This window comes from Trametes versicolor (genome assembly GCF_000271585.1).
Source record: "Trametes versicolor FP-101664 SS1 unplaced genomic scaffold TRAVEscaffold_5, whole genome shotgun sequence".
Taxonomy (NCBI): domain Eukaryota; kingdom Fungi; phylum Basidiomycota; class Agaricomycetes; order Polyporales; family Polyporaceae; genus Trametes; species Trametes versicolor.
Genome location: NW_007360325.1, coordinates 2,702,486 through 2,719,882, shown reverse-complemented (window position 1 = coordinate 2,719,882; position 17,397 = coordinate 2,702,486). Strand labels below are relative to the sequence as shown.

Below are 17,397 nucleotides of genomic sequence, written 5' to 3'. Positions count from 1 at the left end.
GAGTGCAGTCAAAAGCAAGCGTACGAGGAACGTTTTGCAACTTTATACGCGCCGCGAGCTACCGCAGCACTGCGTCTGTTCTCCGAGGATTCCCAATGTGTCGTCGAGATGCATCGAAAGGAGACTGAGTCGAGTCACATCCTTCACGGCTGTAGAAGTGACATGTCGGCGCCCGCCCCTGACAGCGTAGAGCTTCTGTGGGAAGACCCGTTCAGAACTTAAGCTCAAGAAGCCTATGCGGGCCTTTTTTTGATTGCGGGGAATTGGAAGAGCGTAGAACATGTGAAGTTCGTTGATGCAGCCGGGAGCGGGGAGGTGACACCATTCCAGTCTAGTAGAGCATCAACGCACTGACGCACCGTATCCTGATTACAACATTTGTTTGAACTACATGATGTTGAGTACCGTTCTATCCCTGGTTTTCATAGCGGCCATCGTGCTTCGCATAGCGCCTCCTGCAAAAGTACAACCGGAATCAGCCACAAACCCACGCAACCGTCCGCACCTTCGCATCCCATCTCGCACCCCCGGCCGTCCATCGACATGCGCAAAAAAAACCTTTCAATACGCCGTTAATTCCCAACAGCTCGTACCCCTGTACTACCCTCATCTCACTCACGCCGTTTCCCGGACAGTGTCAAGTACATCGCGAATTACCCGAGCCTCTATCTCGCTCAAGCTCTCCTTCTCGCGCATCTCCGATATCCAAGTGTCGCAGACCGTGAGACGCGAGAACACTCGCAGGCCTGCCATGTCAACGATTCCCAAAGACGACAGGAGGAGCGCGACGCGCTGCGCGTCTGCGACGGGCAGGCCGCGCGCAATAAGCATGTCCCTGATTGCGAAAGGATGGCCCGAAGGGAATCCTGCATGAGACCGGTTGTTGCCAGTGGTATCGGGCGTGGGGCGTGTTGTGTGAGTCGTGTCAAGCCTCGGGTGCTCCGGGTGCACGATGCTAGATGGACTGGATGGACGCTCCCGGTCCTGGATGCAGTAGTTCAAGTACTCCGAGTGATCGTCGCTTTCGCTCTTCAGCTGAATGTACACGAAGAGACACGTTGTTAGTGCGTATTCAGCTAAGGAAGTGCGGACATACATAATCGTTGTCTTGAGGAGAGCCCTCGACGGCGGCCGAATGAGCAGTCTCGGAGCCGATGTGGTATGTTTCCGAGTAGATATCACCCGACGAGCCGCAAGGGAAGGGGCTTGCATGGTCGTCGTCGCTCTCGTAACCGTCGTCCGACAGATCCAATATCTCTCTAACAGCCTCTTCAGACGGACTGCGAGCGTGACCAGTGGCACGCCTGACGCTAGTAGTCGGCGCGTGGAACTTGAATCCGGAGGCCTTACCGCTAACCTCCTTCGCCGTATCGTGAGTCTTCTGTGTCCCTTTCCGCCGGGACAGCACGGCGACATATGCGAACGAAGCAAGGGGGGACTTGGTGTTCTTCTGTGGGAGGGTCAGATTTCAATCGCAAAGCAACCGAGAGAACGATCAGAAAGCAGACTTTGAGAAGCTCGTTCTTGTGCTGCTGCTGCTGTATTCGCAGACGGGTTTCGGGGCTTTGGTGGTACTTGAGGGCGATCCTTAGATACGAGGTAATTGGCCATGCGTCGACGTATACCTCCCCCAGAAGAGGGCATTTGTCGAGTACCTGAATATCCCCAAGTTGGAGCTTCAGAATAGTCATTCAAGCGAATGGCAGGTAGAGAGTACCTCGTGCATGATTTTCTTCAACATTTGTGGATCCTGCCGGCAATAGCGCAGCTCGAGGTCGACGTGTCGTGCCGCGGTACGCCGTATCAATTTCTGTACGTTGAATACTTTAGGTGCATCCATGAGCGGTAAAAACGTCGCAGTGCATACCACTATCTTTCGGAACGTCTCACCGTCGTGTTGGAGGCGCATCTGCTCTTGCAGCGTCTTGTAGCCCGTGCGCGCCGTGTAGTGCACCGCGGCGGGTAGAGCTCTCGGTACGGGAACCGGCTTAGTACGCTCCGATGTACTGGTTGTAACGGGGGGCATGGTGCTTGCGCAGCGGGGAAGAGAGCGAGTGGTGCGCAAGCGGGAGCGCGAGAAATAATTTCCAGTCTTATACGCTCAGAGAGCTACCGCAGCACCCAACGAGGACTCCCAATACGTCGTCGAAATGCCCTGAGAGGTATCGAAAGGAGACTTGAGTCATATAAAGTGAAATATCGCCAGCCCTGACAATACCGAGCTTCTTTGGGGAACCTCTAGAACCTGAGCTGATGAAGCCCATTTGGGTCGGCGGTGACTGCAGGGAATGGAAACGGCGTAGCTCGCGAAGTATGTTGACATAGTAGTCGGAAGCAGGGAGGTAACATCCTTCAACTTCAGTATACCATCAACATGACTGACGCACCGGCGTGTCCCTCGGTATACAGCCTTTGAGTAAATTACATGATCTTGCAGTTCGGTCTGTCCCCGGAATTCGTCGTGGCCACAACGCTCAGCGCCTCCTGAAAACGTACAACTCGAATCAGCCACAACACCACGCAGTCGTCCGCACCTTCTCATCCCATCTCGCAACCCCAGCCATCCCTCAAAACACGCATCCGGAACCTTCAACACCCAATCGTCAGCAATCCTCGTCCTCAGCCGCACGCTCAACCAACTCACGCACCACCCGCGCCTGGATCTCCGTCAGGCGCCCCACGACGCGCAGCTCCTCCAGCCACGCGTCGCGCGTGCGCATCTTCCCGAACACGCGCAGGTACGCCGCGTTCGTGACGCCCAGCGACGCGAGCACGCCCGCGAGGTGCTCCGCGTCGGCGCGGGGCAGCGCGGACGCGACGAGGCGCGCGACGATATCCTGGGGGGTACTGGAGGCGCGGGAGTGGGCTGAGGGAGCGCGCGAGACGGTTTCGAGGGTGTGCGTGGATGCGGCTCGGAAGTGCCTGGACGAGGGGAGGGGGGAGGGAGATTGGGTGCTGGCGTGCGTGATGGAGGGGGACGTGGGCGGTATGGAGCCTCCTGAGGAGGTTGGGCCACAGCTGCCGACTGCCGATGCCTGTGAGAGACGGTGATTTAGTAGAATATCGATATTGCGCCGGCGCATAATAACAGCACGAACTTCCGGGTCTTTGCTCTGCAGGCGCGAACGTGGGCACGAGCCGCGTGAGGTTGGAACAGGTCTCTGCAGAGAGCTATATGTGAGTGGCCATTTGTCAGTCACCAGACGAGAGAAGCTGAGATCGTACCGTGAAGCTATCGTCCCGAAGCGGTTCTAGGATATCCTCCCATTCTGCATGCTCCTCCCCGCTGTAGTCATCGTCCTTGTCGTCTTTGCTGCTGTATTCGACTGACGCTTCTGATCCACGCCAGTCGTGGCTGCCCGACACAGTTGACGTGCCTCGCTTTGCTATCATGACGAATGCATGGTTAGTCGGGGTCGCCACTCTGTTGCTAGAGGGAGTGGGCGCTACGCTGCGCATCGGGGGAGGCTGCAGAAAAATCAGCGCTACGGTATAGCACAGCAGGCGGCGGGGGCGTACCAGTGGCGTCCTTGCGTCGGTGCGACGGTGCCCTTTCATCGCACAGCGGAGGTACGCGGTGATCGGCCATGCGTCCTCGAAGTTGTAGAAATTTGGAGCACGATCCAGAACCTGTTGCCACAATGAGTATATGAAGGACAGAGCTATGAGAACATGAGGCGCACCTCCTTTTTGATTCGTCGGAGCACGTCTGCTCCCTGTCTGCGGTACGGAATGTTGAAATCTGTGTACTCTCTCGCTGTGCATCGAACGATCCGCTGTGACGGAATGATCAGACCGAACAGCCGTCACGGCAGAGAGAGAGTGCAGTCCACCATCAGATACATGAATTCGCCGGTGAGGCCGCCCATCATGTCCATCGCCTCCTGGATGGATAACTCGTCTGAGCCATCTTGATGGTACACTCGTTTGGGGAGCGGATCCGGGGGAAGGATTGGTTCGTAATTTTCATCAGGGACTACAAAGCCAGTTGAGTGTGACTACGCCTGTCGTTTGCGTACTACTTACGCGGCGGGTCTAAGCTCGCAATACGCTCAGGCGTAAGCATCTCTGCGAGCCGAGCGGGAGTGAGGACGTGGCAGGGCATGTCGAGCAGGCGAGGAGGAGGTGGGGGCAGATGGCAGATACGATGCGCGGCCTGCGGTATTAAGTGAGGCGCTGCTCGAATCGAAGACAGGACGCCGCCGTCGTCCCTGCACAACTCCGCGGTCTGGCCCAACGCGTCGAGCACAAACTCTAACGCGTCTTGCGCGAAGATCACATGACCGTGTTATGCCAAGGAATGACATCACAGCGGTAGGTTCGGCATAATCCGAAGGGCCTAGATCCAGACGTGGGGCCCAGCGCTGGCTTGGCAAGTCTTTCCATGTCTCCCCGAACCTACGCAGACTCTCGCGATGTTTCCACCTCTTCAGCCCGAAAACCGACTTGCTTGCCTCTGAAGGTCGAGCATGTCGGCTATGATACGTTGCGCGATGATCCAACGCCTACGCATGCCCCGCTGCCATGCGCTTCATGTGAACGCCACAAGGCAAGGACTCGCATGCATGGAGCAGATGCATATACGGTCAACCATGCCGGTAAAACAGGTCGTCAGCGCGGTTGCAGCGCCGGAGGCATCACTCCAGCCCCCCAGGCTCACTCCACCCCGCCTACCGTTTCGTGATATCATCGCACACACCGGTCGTATATAAGCTCTCTCTCTCTCTCGACCGCCTACTACCACGCCCTCCCGCTTGGCACGACATAGCTCATCATGTATCGTTGCTTGCCTGCCCTCTGCCTCGCCTCCTCAGCTCTTCTGGTCTCAGCGACCCCTCGGATCTGGTCTATCGAGGAAGTAGCTACTTCCCCGAGTGCAGTCGCGGGAGTCTCCATTCCGCACCGTGAGTTTTTGTTTGGTACCCGTTTATATTGGTAGCTCATCACCGGCGTGCGGCTAGACAAGAGGCAAGTCATTAAAGGCCCCGGAGGGTACCGCTTCAACGTGCTTGAACATCTGGCCGGAATTGCGCCCTACTTCGATTCTCCGGGAGTGCAGCTCGATCCTAGTCCGCCCGACGGGTGCACGGTGACGAAGGCGACGTACATCGTCCGTCATTCGAACATTTTCGCGAACGACGTGTGTGCTATTCAATGCGCGTGCTTAAATCACACCTCACTCCGCCTCCTCTCCACAGTTTGACTACGAGACGTACCTCTCTCCCTTCCTTTCCAAGCTCGCCAACTACTCGGACAGGTCTGCGTTCACGAGCGCACCCGACCTGGCCTTCCTCACCAACTACACCTCCCCAATCACGAACGAGACGGAGCAGATCGAGAAGTTGACGCCGTCTGGTGGCGACGCCGCGGCCGCGTTCGCGGGTGTCATCAAACAGACATATGCGAGTCTTCTCAACAGCACAGAGGCTCAGGCCGGCGCCTTCAGGATATGGGCTGCGTCAGGTTCGTGGGCGCTCCCATTCCGCGCGAACGTAGCTGATTATTTCCGCAGCGAGCAGAGACGTGGACACCGCGAACGCCTTTATTGGCGGCCTCGGCAACAACGCGACGTTAGTCGTGGTGAACGAAGGCGAGAACGACAGCGCGGATTCGCTCACGCCGCACGTACGTTCCTACCAGCTCGCTAGCCATTCGCTCGCGACCTAACCGCTTTGCCCCCACTCTAGTCTTCGTGCCCCGCATTCGACGCGGCCCTGGGCTCCGTGCAGGCCGGCGCCTGGCAGCAGAAATACACCGCGCCGCTCATCGAGCGCTTCAACGCCGTCGCGCCCGGATTCAACTTCACGCTGACCGACATCGTCGGCATGCAGGAGCTGTGCGGGTACGACACCGTCATCCGCAACACGAGCGACTTCTGCAACGCGTTCACCGCCGAAGAGTGGCTCTCGTTCGAGTACGCGAACGACCTGCAGTACTTCTACAGCATCGGGTGAGCGCCGCCTTCAATTTCCCCGCCATGGCACAGCGCGCGCGACTGACGAGCGCCCCAGCTACGGCAACCCCATCGCGCCGCAGCTCGGGCTCCCCTGGGTGCGCAGCGCCGTCGACATCCTCTCCGCGAACGACACGTCCACCTTCAACCAATCCCTGTACATCTCCTTCTCGCACCGCGAAGAGCCGCCGCTCGTGCTCACCGCGCTCGGGCTGTTCAACAACTCCGCGTACTACCCCGCGCTCGACGTGAACAGCACGATGCCCGCGGACCGCGTCAACAGCGCGCGCGCGTGGCGCACGAGCGAGATCCTGCCCTTCCTCGGGCACGTCGGGATCGAGCGGCTGCAGTGCAGCAATGCGACGATTGATTCGGCCTCTGGGGGCGCAGGGGCGGAGGATGTGGGGGAGGATGGGGCGTACGTGCGCGTGCTGGTGAATGGGGCGCCGATTCCGGTGCCGGAGTGTCAGGATGGCCCGGGGGCGTCGTGTGCGTTGGCGAGCTTTGGGGCGTATATTGCGCAGAGGGCGGCGGTGTATGGGGATTTTATTGGGGCGTGCGGGATCAACGATACGGTTGCCAACCGTACGGACTTGTTGAGCATCTATAACGCATAGTGGATGCGCGGACTGCAAACTCACATTACGGACACTGTTACGAACACTCATCGATTTGCTGCATACTTTACATCCACTCCATGGACATGACATCGTACACGCCTTTGCATAGCATATTCTTACCCCCTACGACCTACTGTAATATTATCCGACTCTCATCGAAGTCTGGTTACGAAAGTAGCTCCATGAGTGAGAAGGTGTAAGATCAGACGAAGCGGACGCTGACAACTTCGGCGCGCGGGTCGCTCACGGGCGCCTGCACTGCTTGACTCCCGCCACCACCATGTCCGCCCGCCTCAACCTCGACGAAGAGGTCCGGCTCTACACCACCAACGCCGAGCGCGAGAAGTACGGCCTGCTCGCGACGCTCTTTGGCATCATCGTCTCGCTGGAGTACCTCGAGCGCGCGTACGTGCGCGACTCGGTCTCCGCCTCGGAGTGAGTGCCCATTCCTCTCCCCCATCGGCCTCGCGCGGGTGCGCAGGGAGCGTGCCCTTGATTGGTTTCGGGACGCTGAGCAACACGATCAAAGAGGTACTCTCCCGCATGTGTCCGGCTGCTGTCGCAGTACAAGACGATGCTCAAGCTCGTGAACGACGACGTGCCGTCTATTGAGCAGTTCATGTCCCGATATCGGGTACGTTCCATCACCGCACTTCTCTCGCGAGCTGCTGTCTCAGTCGATGGACGGCCTACATAGATGGATCACCCAGCCGCGCTACATCGGATACAAGTCGGAGTCCCCGCGACCGTCGAGCACTCGAGCGAGGCGGGGCCGGAGACGGCGAAGTGGGTCGCGGAGACGACACAGGTATGCACCGCACCTCCCGCGTTATGTCACGTAGATCTCACATCCGATGGCAGAACTTCATCACGTTCGTGGACGCGCTGAAGTTGCGCATGCGCGCGAAGGACCAGCTGTACCCCGTGCTCCAGGAGCTGGTCACGAGCTGCGCGCGCTTCAAGGGCAGCAAGGACTGGGAGGGCCAGAGCAAGATGGTTGGCTGGTGCGTCGGGGTGCTGTTCATATTCTTCTGGATGTGCAGCTAAACGGGAGTGCGCAGGTTGATTGCGCTGAATGGTATGAAAGCATCGGAAGAGCTCACGGAGGAGCAGGCGAGACAAGTAAGTATCCCCCTATGCATGTATCATCATGCCGCGCTCATCAACTGGCTGTAGCTATCATTCGACATCGAACACGCATACGCCGAGTTCTTCAGGAGTCTCAGCGGCAAAGATGGTGGTACGTGAGATCTGGCATGTGAAGGACAGGAGATGTAATTAGTAGTTGGGCTGCGACGTTGGGTGGATGATATACATGTATACTATGACAGACTGCTGTGACAATCACCGCTTTATGCGCTTCGCTACTCCCAGGACCGAGCTTTATGGACGCACTGAGCTCCCCTGTGCCGTGTGATGACTGCTGGTGATGACTAGAATAGGCACGAACGCCGAGCAGGGGCCAAGGCGCGGGCGCTAGCGCGGTGCAGCGCTCTTGGATATGTACCCGCACATGGCTGTCCCCCGTCCGCAGTTCCTGACCTCCTACTCCCACCTCTTTGCTGCTCTTGCGCCCCCACTTTCTTGATATACCCTGCTGCTTGTGCACACCCATCGCGCTGATCTCATGGTATCGACACACAACCCGTTTCGCACGCCAGGTGTGACGCCAACGCCCACGGGAGCCTCGACGAGCAGCCCGGATCATGTACAGACCTCTGCACGTCCGCCAGGTCAATCACCGCCAACGCCGCCAGCAGCAAGAAGCCTGACGCCCGAAGACAGATCCGTGAACGAGCTTCTCACCGAGGAGTTTCCCCCAGCATACACCCCCGCGCCGAACGTCTACGACGGGGAGGCGACACTCGAGCTCGGCCCCAGACGACCATTCCAAAGCGCGGTCCCAGTCCCCCCGCAGAATCAGCCATCATGGGTGACGCCACAGCCCACTGCGGGGAGCTGGACAGCCTTCCCGGGGAACATGCAGCGCGAATCGGCGAACATCTACACCCGCCCGGCACCGCCGCCTGCGCACCCATCCATGCTGGGCAGACGACCGACCTCCTCCCCGGGTGCGAGTGCGCCGTCGCCTAATCTGTCTGACTTTGCGCGGGACTTCTATGCGGCGGGGGCGGCGGATGTGAACGCGGGCGTGCTGGGCGGGTCGAGTGCGCAGTATCAGGGCGAGACTGTCGGTGCGTCTTCATCGCGAGGCTACGCGCCGCCATCAGGGGAACCACCGATCCGCGGTACGAAGAGCGGTCCGACTTCTCCAACGTCGCCTGGACGCGAGCAAATCCCGGATGATGGTCGTCCGACGGACAAGCCCGTACCCGGGCACCCGCTCATGCGGTACGGGAAGGTACTGGTGTATCCAAAGGACCACGAGTGTCGCAAATGTACGCGAGACGATGCTTTTCCGTGCGCTGCGTGCTGAACTGAGTCAAATAGGTTACAACACCGGGTACAAGGGATACGACCCCTCACATCCATGCTCGCGCTGCTGGGAGAAGTACGCGAAACCGTACACAGGTCCTATGGCGTACGCTCCCTGGGGCACGGACTCCAGCCCCGGCTCCAGCGCCGCGCGCACGTCACTCCAGCGACCACTGCCACGGTTCCGCGCCCCTCAGGCGTCCGTACACCAGCAGAGCTCGTCGTACTCCGGGCTGTCGGCGGCGCGCGGGGACCTGGGGCGTTCCGCGTCAACGTCGCGTGTAGGCAGCGGCTACCCTGGTGCAGCCTCACGCGTCATCCCCGTCGCGGGCGGCGGCGTGCCCATGAACGCGTACCTAGATCCGCTCCAAGGGCGCGGCCGGTCTGTCTTCCCACCTCCGTCGTGGTCGGTCGCGCCGACGAATGGGATCGCGCCCCCACCGGGCAACGCCCCGGTGTACTCGCCCGGGGACCCCAGGATAGGCGGCCGACTGTGCTGGCGGTGCGGGGGCGACGGGAAGACGTCGTTCCTGATCTTCGACCAGGAGACATGTAGGGTGTGCAACGGCGTCGGAAGGACTTTTGTATAGACGTGTGCTGATGACGCAGCGGACTGCTTTGTACGTTTGGCTTGGACAGGTCGGTTCAGGACTGGGGCGCTGTGCGTCGTGTACTGCATAGGTAACGTGTACTTTGCTAAGATAGGTTGTGTATGCTCATCGCTATAGTCTGATCCGACGAATCTGCGTAGCGTATCTTCGCGGAAGTGCGTGTCGAGCTGAGCTGAAGACGGTGCCTTGGGCTCGTGAACGGTAAAGCAGCCTCATGTTCGCAAGTGAATATTCGTTTTGGAGACGAGATAATGTCCACGTGTTAGCTAGCATCGATCACAGCAGGCCCGTGCTCGCATATGTGAGTATCTTACCATCATTCTCACTAGTGCTCGTTGTACTGATACACTCCCGTCTCCATCACTATCGTCCAGGTATGAGCACACAACCTGGGCTGCTCTCGCTCAACGACGATGCTCTGCTTTCGATCTTCTCCTTCCTCTACGGCGAGGACGCCCTTGCCGTCGCGCTTACCTCAAGACGTTTACACGACCTCGCAATTTCTCGCGTCTCTACCATCGCAGTGGCCCGATCCCGCCGTGCACTTTCGCGATTATGCGATTACATGTTACATGGCCCCCAGCCACGCGCTCGGTGTATGGAGGATTTAGACGTTTGGTGCATCAACCTCGACGACATCAGCGACACAGGGATTCCACACGATCGTCTTATCGCCGACTTATTAACGGCCGCGCAGAACCTTCGTAAGCTCGCATTATTCCGCCTGCCGCAATCGCCCGGACAGCGCTCGCGCATAATGGAGGCGATGTTTTCAATGCGGAACCTGGTCGACCTACACCTCGGCGACGTCGACGAGCATACCCTTGCCCTTCTGCCAATGCTGAGCGGACCCTTGAAACATCTCGATCTTTGGTACAAGCGCACCTGCCAATCGGCCGCGACGGATGCTGCTCTCCTCCATGCGCTGACGAAACACGCGCGGCTCCGTAGCCTTGCACTGCACAACTTCATGCCGTCAGAGCCGTCCCTCTACGCCCTCCATGCAACATCCCGGTTCCCCTCCCTTCGTCACCTCTCCATCGTAACGAACACAGCGGAAGCCCTCCGGTTTGTGAGCCTCTTCCCACAGTTATCCCTTCTCGCCCTGGTCCTCGATGAGGCTTCGGTTCCGCTGGCCCCGTCTGACTTTGACACCATACCCCGCTGGCCGCTGCTGAAAGATTTCTACGCGCATACCGAGCTCGCCCGCATGCAACACTTCATCAACCGGGTAGAGAACGTGGTACTTCTGCGGACCATGATGCCCGGCGAGGTAGTCGCATTGCAGGTCCCGCTCGCGGCCATGCTCCGCGCCGCATCCCCCGTCCGGCTCTCCCTGTCCATGTGGGCAGAGGAATCTACCTTGAACATGCTGGGATTGATCCTAGCGACCCTCCCTCGATTGCGTACACTGAACCTCCGACTTCATCGTATCCGGGACATTGCGGACGCCGCCTCGGAGGAGCAGTGGCTAGTGGGTCCCCATGCTATATACCTAAAGTCATACACAATGCTCATCATAATCACCGTTTCTCAGCTCAGCAACGTGAGGCTTCTGGGGAGGCTCCGGCTGGCGAGCTTCCGCTTGATTGTCACCTTCATGGATCTGGCCTCCTTCGATTCGCCAACCCCTCCTCAGCCGGAACATGAGCAGCGCACGGCAGCCACGGTCCCGCTTCGGGTACAACTGGTCCAGGCAATACCGACGTTACGTCTCCTCGGTGTTGTCTCCGAATATTGGGTCTCTGCGAGCGCGACGCCTACGAAAGAGGATGACCCTGGCAGCGCAGACGATGCTGCAAATCAGTGGTACACATCGCCATGGGACAAGCCGATTACGCGTAGCCAGTACCATCGGCGTTGGTGGTGTACCGGAGAGGGCGCGGGGCTGACAGAGATCTCCTCGAAGGAGGCGGAGAAGTTGATGCAAGAGCTTGAGCGTTCTGTCATATCTGGATGAACCCCAGCGTTGTCCCCGGCACGAGAGTAAGTGTTGTAACAGTAGTAAGTGCTCGAATCCATTCGTTCTAGCCTTGCAACTAACGCATCCCATACGATGACATAGCTTTCGATGTACTTGAGTACCTCGGGTCATGTTGCCACGGGTATTCCACAGCCTATCTTGTCGCGGGTCAATATTAACGACAAGGTGCCTCATTCTATGGATAGTACTATACGGTCCGCAACTTTCCAAACAGCTTGACCCTCCGCTAAGCCGCAGAGGCTTATGGGAAGTCGTCCGATCGGAAGGGGGACATGGGATGATTAGGTGCCCATCCGGCTCCGCCGTTCGCGAGTCGGCCGCGGCGCCAGCCACGCCGGGCGCACCTTCCGAGTCGGACCCGGCGCCGGCGCCACGTTTGAGACCCCAGCCCTCCGTGCTTCAAGCCTCTCCGTCTCCATCCTTGACGGCGTGCACACCACCCAGTGGCCGCGGTCGGTGCCGAGCTGTCTGTACAGATGGGCCCGGTGCGCCGCCAGTCCAGGAGCGGTCGCTCGCGCGCCCAAGTTCGCGTCATGGTTGCGCTCAGCTCGTGTTGGACGAGGCCGGGCCTCCTGCTCGTTGTACGGGTTGTACGGTCGAGCCCTGAGGCGTTCAGCGAGGGGCTTTGGAGTAGCGGACATACGGGGGTCCGCACTAGCCCTGATGAAGGCTCTGCGTACGCATGTCTCTTCTTCGTCGTTGCTGACCACAAACTCGACCTCCAGCTCACTTCTTTCGCGCTCCCCAGATATTCGTCCCTTGATCTCGAGGGGAATCGCAACGACTCGACCGGGTCCATGAGAGGGGGGACACAACAGGTGGAGGTGGACTGCATCGCCGGCTTGAAGAGGGTGCGCAGGAAAGAGCGCGACTGCGTACATTGCCGTTTGTGATCCTGGTGACGCAGGGTTTCTTATGGAGAGAAGAGGCGTGACGTAGACAGGGACGTAGACGGGCGCGTGCTCTCGGATTGACAACATAACGCTGGTGGCTACAGGGTTTGTTCAGGAGGTGCGAAGGATAGCGCACTTCTACTGTCTATTACTCACCCTTATCCCTTTATAGAGAACCTCCAAAATCTTGTTTCCCGGAAGAAGCACAGAGCTGTGTGATGAGCGCGCAATTCAGATTGGTGATTGTGTTACGGCGTGTAGGAATTTGACTGCGTACGCTGTGCGTACTACCAGCTCGCCATGACCGCGGTGTCCCAGACTCGTAAACGGTAAAACAACCTCGCAAATATTTGGAGGCAGACGGCGACCTACATATTAATCGTATTTGTGCAGAGATAACTAAAGTTCACACGCCAGGAAGCAGTAATATCAACGCCGATCGCAGCAGGCCTGTAAGCATCTTACCACCATCATCGGCAGAGCAGCACTCGATATACTCACGCTCTCGTCTTCGTTGCTATATCATCCAAGATCCAGCCATGGACGCACGACATGGGCTCCTCTCGCTCAACGACGATGTTCTGCTCTACGCCTTCTCCTTCCTCTACGGCACGGAAGCATGCGGCATCGTGCTTACCTCAAAACGTCTACACGCCCTCGCTAATCGTCGTCTTGCCGCGAGTGCAGAATGCTCTCACCCCTTCGCATTCTTGCCTCTTTGCAAGCATCTATTACAAGGTCCCCAGCCACGCGCCCGGTACCTCGAGATATTAGACCTGCGGATCGATGGCATCGACACGGTCTACGACGCAGAAGAGGTGCCGTACGGACGTCTGCTGACCGATCTGCTAGCAGCTGCACAGAACATCCGCGAGCTCATCCTATCTTGCCGACCAGAATCGCTTGACCCATGCTCTCGTATAGGTCGTACTCTGGTCACAATGCGGCACCTCGTCGACCTGCGTATCCGCAACGTCGACGACGATGCCCTCGCCCTCCTGCCGATGCTGAGCGGGTCCCTGAGACGTCTCGCTCTGTGGTATAGCTCGACAGCTCCGCAGTCGACCTCATCACAGAACGCCCTCCTCGGTGCGCTTACAAAACACCCGCGGCTCGAAAGCCTCGAACTGCGATACTTCAGCCCACAACGACCGTTCGTCGGTGTCTCCTCCGCTGATCACCCCCAATTCACTTCCCTCCGCTGTCTTTCCATAAAAGAGGGCAGTGTTGCAGCGACTTCGCTCATCGACCTCTTCCCACACCTAGCCCTTATCGCTGTACACGTATCCCATCATCCGAATGCGCCGCTCCCGATGGGCATGGTCGCTGCATGGCGCTGGCCGCCGCTGAAGGTGCTATACATGGACGAATCGTTCGCTCTCCTCGCGCAACACCGCGTCAGCCAGGTGGAGAAGATCGTCATCATGAATGAGATGCGGCCCTCCGACGTGCTCCTGCTGCGGGACCCGCTCGACGCCATGCTTCGCGCCGCATCTCCTGTGCAGGTGTCCCGGTTCGTTTCGGTGGAACCAGGCGCTATGCATGCGTTGGCGCGGAACCTCGCGGCCTTGCCCAGGTTGCACACCTTGGAGCTCTGCCTGCAGCGTAAAGACTGGGAGCAGAGATACATCCCCGACCCGGAGGAGCAGTGGCTGGTGAGTCCTCGTGCTGTCAGGCTGAGATTACGTGTCCAGCGCTCATACTAGGAACTATCGTTTCCTAGATTGACAGTGTGGCATCCCTAGGGCACCTCAAATTGAAGAGTCTCCGCTTAATCGTCTATGTGGACCTGGCACTCTTCGACTCGCCGATACCTATCGAACTATCAGGCCGAGAGCAGCCTATAGCGGCGGCGGCGGCGGTCCCGCTTCACGTCAAGTTGACCAGGGCAATACCTACACTACATCTCTTCGGCGTTGTCTCCGAATATTGGACCACGAACACGAAGCCGCTCGGGAAGTGCGACTCTGCCGACAGGACTGAAGCTGCAAACCCGTGGTACGTGGCCCCATGGCTCAGGCCGATGACCCGCTGTGGGTACTATCGGCGCTGGTGGTGCCGCAGCGCTGGAGATGGAGCAGATCTGGCCGAGCTCTCCGAAGACGAGGCGAAGAAAATGCACGTCGAGCGTGCTTTCGCCTAGGGGTACAGCATTGGTAAGTACCTTGAATCAAGTTGGCGACCGTTCTACAGCCTGAGTACGCAGCATCACCTTGATAATGCATTTAGACTATCTCGACGTCTACCATAGGCATGTCCGTACTGTACCAGCCTAGTTCCTCGATGCTCGAGTCCTCTATCTCGAAGTACCCGATCCGCCGATACACCTTCCTGCCCTGTTCTGAAACTATACCGCCCTCCGCTAGTGCCAAAACAAGCCCCACCACCATGATAGTCTCATCCCCGTCGACGTCGTCGGGTTGTCGCGACATCAACACAATCCACAGCTTCGGAGGGGCGTCCATGTCATTTTCCCAACAGTCCATGTACACCTCCCCTATGCACTTCTTCCCCACCTTGAGCTCCGTATCCTCGTGCGCACTCGCGTCCCCAGCAAGCTCCCAACTCCGCGCCTGCCGGGCATACTGCGGGTAGATGTATCTCTGTGTTAAATTATCGGGCAACCGCCCCGGCACGCGGCGCCATACGCTTCGTATCAATCGCCCGCGCAAGACCAAGGTTCCGCCCTTCACCTGGCCGAATGGAAGCGCCGCGTCCTCGAGCACGACGTCGCACCGTACCACGCTCGCGAGCGCCGTCTGCCCGGGCTCCCGCTTCCGCATCCCGATCGGCCCATCGAGGGCCGCCCACGACCATGACGGTGCGCGGTACGCCGCGGGCGCGCGGAGTGCGGCGGCGCGCTGCCGCTGCCAGAGCAAGTCGTTGAGCAGCATCTCGCGCCACAGACCCGCGAGGTAGTCGGTACGGAGGACGCGATGGAACTGCGCGGCGAGCGCGCCGCACGCGGGGAGCTTGTCTGCGGGGACGGTGAGCGCGCAGCGCGTATAGTCCTGCACGAGGCGCAGCCACGCCTCATGTACCTCGAGCCACGCGTAGGAGTTCTGCCACTCGAGCGGCGGCGGCGACGGGAGGAAGAGCGCGTTGGGCAGCCGCCGCTCGCCGCCTTCTTCGCCGGGCGACGTCGGGAACAGCGGCTCGGACGGCCCGGGGGAGTAGAACGAGTCGCCGACGTTCTTCGTCGTGGTCTGACACCGGAACTGAAGCGTCTGGGAGGTGAAGAGGAGCGCGCGCGGGGACATCATGTATTCTTGCATGCACCATGCGCGCGTGCTGATGGGCTCCCATGTATGGTTGTATAGCTCCTTGTATCCTTGTTTCAGGCTCGCGAAAAGAACGGACACGTTCACACTGCCAACTAGCTGCGTTGCTGTAACTGCATCCATGCTAGGGCCGGCTCGCGCTGGAGAGAGAAGGGGTGGGGGACATATGAAAGGTAGATGCCGGATGTCGGGGGACACTTCACCATGTCGGATGGGCGGCGGGTCGTTAGGCAGCCGCTCTTGAAGGAACCCCTCGCTGACCCGCCTAGCACTTGCCGCGATGATTGTCAGATATGCGTTGCGGTAGATAGCGTGCATCTGCGCCAACTCATGCTGTCGGTCGTCATCCGAATCTTGAATGATGCATAGTGTGTCTAGCCAGAGGTACTGAAACCCTAGCGCGTGGGTGACCTGGATCGCGTCGCGGATGGTCTGAGGAAGGCGGGAGGGCTCGATCCCGCGCGTATACGCAGACACGTTGGACATGATTGTGCTGTGAGGCTGTGGCTCGCCCCAAACGTAGCTGAGAGCGAGATAGCTTCCGCGCTTTCCGCTTGTCGAGGCAAGATACGGGCGATTAGGGATGGTGCAGTCGACGAGGCGTGTGGGGAGTGGGGAGTCCGAGAGGGATGAAAGTGAAAGGGCCGCGCAGCGTTGATGTCCGTGTACGCACTCGTCAAGACATGCCTTTGCCAGGGACAACGCATGTGTTGACCCGACGTCCAGGATAGGGTTCCGCGCAACGATGAACGGCGCTGCAGGATTGTCTGAGGTGTTGTGTCGTGTTAGCTATGCGACCGGGGAGTGTGCATAAGCCAACCCACCGGCGGATGTGTACACATATCCTTCGAACATTGTCGTTATGTTGTGGACGTCGACGGCTATCATCAAGATCTGAGTGTTCTTGGGAGTGACATGAGCGGTGAACGCGTCCGAAGTGCCCGTTCCCACTGTAACCTTGATGCGCGTCCGAGGCTTCGACGGACAGTAGCAGTGTGATAATATCAGTTGGCACCACAAACATCCTGCGGCTGCGCTAGACTTTACCGCCTCCCAAGAGGTCGAGTATGAATATCCCCCGGTCGTCGGCTTTTTTCCGCTGCGGCCATCCGGGTCCGATAGTCCTATAGCCATTGCAGGTGCGCCAAAAAGACCCAAATGCGCTGCGAAGGGATTGTCCCAGCACGATTGACAGATTGAGGTGGGCCTGGGTGGAACGGAGCGCCTATCGGGACGACCTGGAGGGGAAACTTGAGCTACCTGAGACGTCGTTAAACCCATCGGTGATCTGAGCAGAGGATGACGGTACAAAAGGAGATCCGGGAAGTGCACATCCTCTCGAATATGGGGCGGAAAACATGAGGCTAAGGGAACGAAGCAGTGGTGACAGCCTAACACGAGTGAGTCGCACATCGCCGACGCGGCACGAAGTTCCCACGCCATGAGGATGCGCGCGCCTCCAGGTGTCCCTCTCGAGTCTCGGCGTCTCGCGCTACCAACTGGCAACTGCCCTCGATCGTCTTCCTCCCCCTCGTACTTTCTGCGGTCAGTTTGGCTTTCTCGGCGGCTCATACATTGCGTCTGTCAGGTGTTGCATCCTTATATTGGACTACCACGCC

At 58.9% G+C, this 17,397-nt stretch overlaps 6 protein-coding genes across 6 annotated transcripts; 4 read left to right on the top strand and 2 right to left on the bottom strand.

The window, feature by feature from the left end:
- Positions 1 to 615: 615 nt before the first annotated feature.
- TRAVEDRAFT_20152 (uncharacterized protein) lies at positions 616 to 4,105 on the bottom strand (the record flags this gene model as incomplete). Its single annotated transcript, XM_008038998.1, has 13 exons — positions 616 to 1,035; positions 1,097 to 1,450; positions 1,509 to 1,655; positions 1,718 to 1,810; positions 1,868 to 2,006; positions 2,122 to 2,279; positions 2,388 to 2,410; positions 2,645 to 3,035; positions 3,226 to 3,468; positions 3,520 to 3,630; positions 3,684 to 3,776; positions 3,834 to 3,976; positions 4,027 to 4,105. 13 exons carry the CDS (start codon positions 4,103 to 4,105, stop codon positions 616 to 618), a joined length of 2,394 nt encoding a protein of 797 aa, XP_008037189.1.
- Positions 4,106 to 4,774: 669 nt separating this feature from the next.
- TRAVEDRAFT_71784 (phosphoglycerate mutase-like protein) lies at positions 4,775 to 6,570 on the top strand (the record flags this gene model as incomplete). The annotated part of the gene is made up of 6 exons (XM_008039847.1): positions 4,775 to 4,904; positions 4,962 to 5,140; positions 5,199 to 5,463; positions 5,513 to 5,625; positions 5,688 to 5,950; positions 6,012 to 6,570. 6 exons carry the CDS (start codon positions 4,775 to 4,777, stop codon positions 6,568 to 6,570), a joined length of 1,509 nt encoding a protein of 502 aa, XP_008038038.1.
- Positions 6,571 to 6,844: 274 nt separating this feature from the next.
- On the top strand, positions 6,845 to 7,902 carry TRAVEDRAFT_148055 (vacuolar protein sorting-associated protein 28). The gene is made up of 6 exons (XM_008039846.1): positions 6,845 to 7,008; positions 7,105 to 7,207; positions 7,271 to 7,381; positions 7,435 to 7,577; positions 7,635 to 7,695; positions 7,750 to 7,902. Exons 1-6 carry the CDS (start codon positions 6,854 to 6,856, stop codon positions 7,819 to 7,821), a joined length of 645 nt encoding a protein of 214 aa, XP_008038037.1. The 5' UTR covers positions 6,845 to 6,853; the 3' UTR covers positions 7,822 to 7,902.
- A 298-nt stretch (positions 7,903 to 8,200) lies between these two features.
- TRAVEDRAFT_37119 (uncharacterized protein) lies at positions 8,201 to 9,599 on the top strand (the record flags this gene model as incomplete). The annotated part of the gene is made up of 2 exons (XM_008039121.1): positions 8,201 to 8,972; positions 9,025 to 9,599. 2 exons carry the CDS (start codon positions 8,201 to 8,203, stop codon positions 9,597 to 9,599), a joined length of 1,347 nt encoding a protein of 448 aa, XP_008037312.1.
- Positions 9,600 to 13,036: 3,437 nt separating this feature from the next.
- On the top strand, positions 13,037 to 14,640 carry TRAVEDRAFT_47181 (uncharacterized protein; the record flags this gene model as incomplete). The annotated part of the gene is made up of 2 exons (XM_008039303.1): positions 13,037 to 14,152; positions 14,221 to 14,640. The coding sequence occupies 2 exons, from the start codon at positions 13,037 to 13,039 to the stop codon at positions 14,638 to 14,640; spliced, it is 1,536 nt and encodes a 511-aa protein (XP_008037494.1).
- Positions 14,641 to 15,163: 523 nt separating this feature from the next.
- On the bottom strand, positions 15,164 to 16,318 carry TRAVEDRAFT_88411 (HET-domain-containing protein; the record flags this gene model as incomplete). Its single annotated transcript, XM_008039845.1, has 2 exons — positions 15,164 to 15,820; positions 15,893 to 16,318. Coding segments are annotated over 2 exons (1,083 nt in total), but the record flags the coding sequence as incomplete, so codon positions are not given.
- Between the last annotated feature and the right edge of the window lie 1,079 nt (positions 16,319 to 17,397).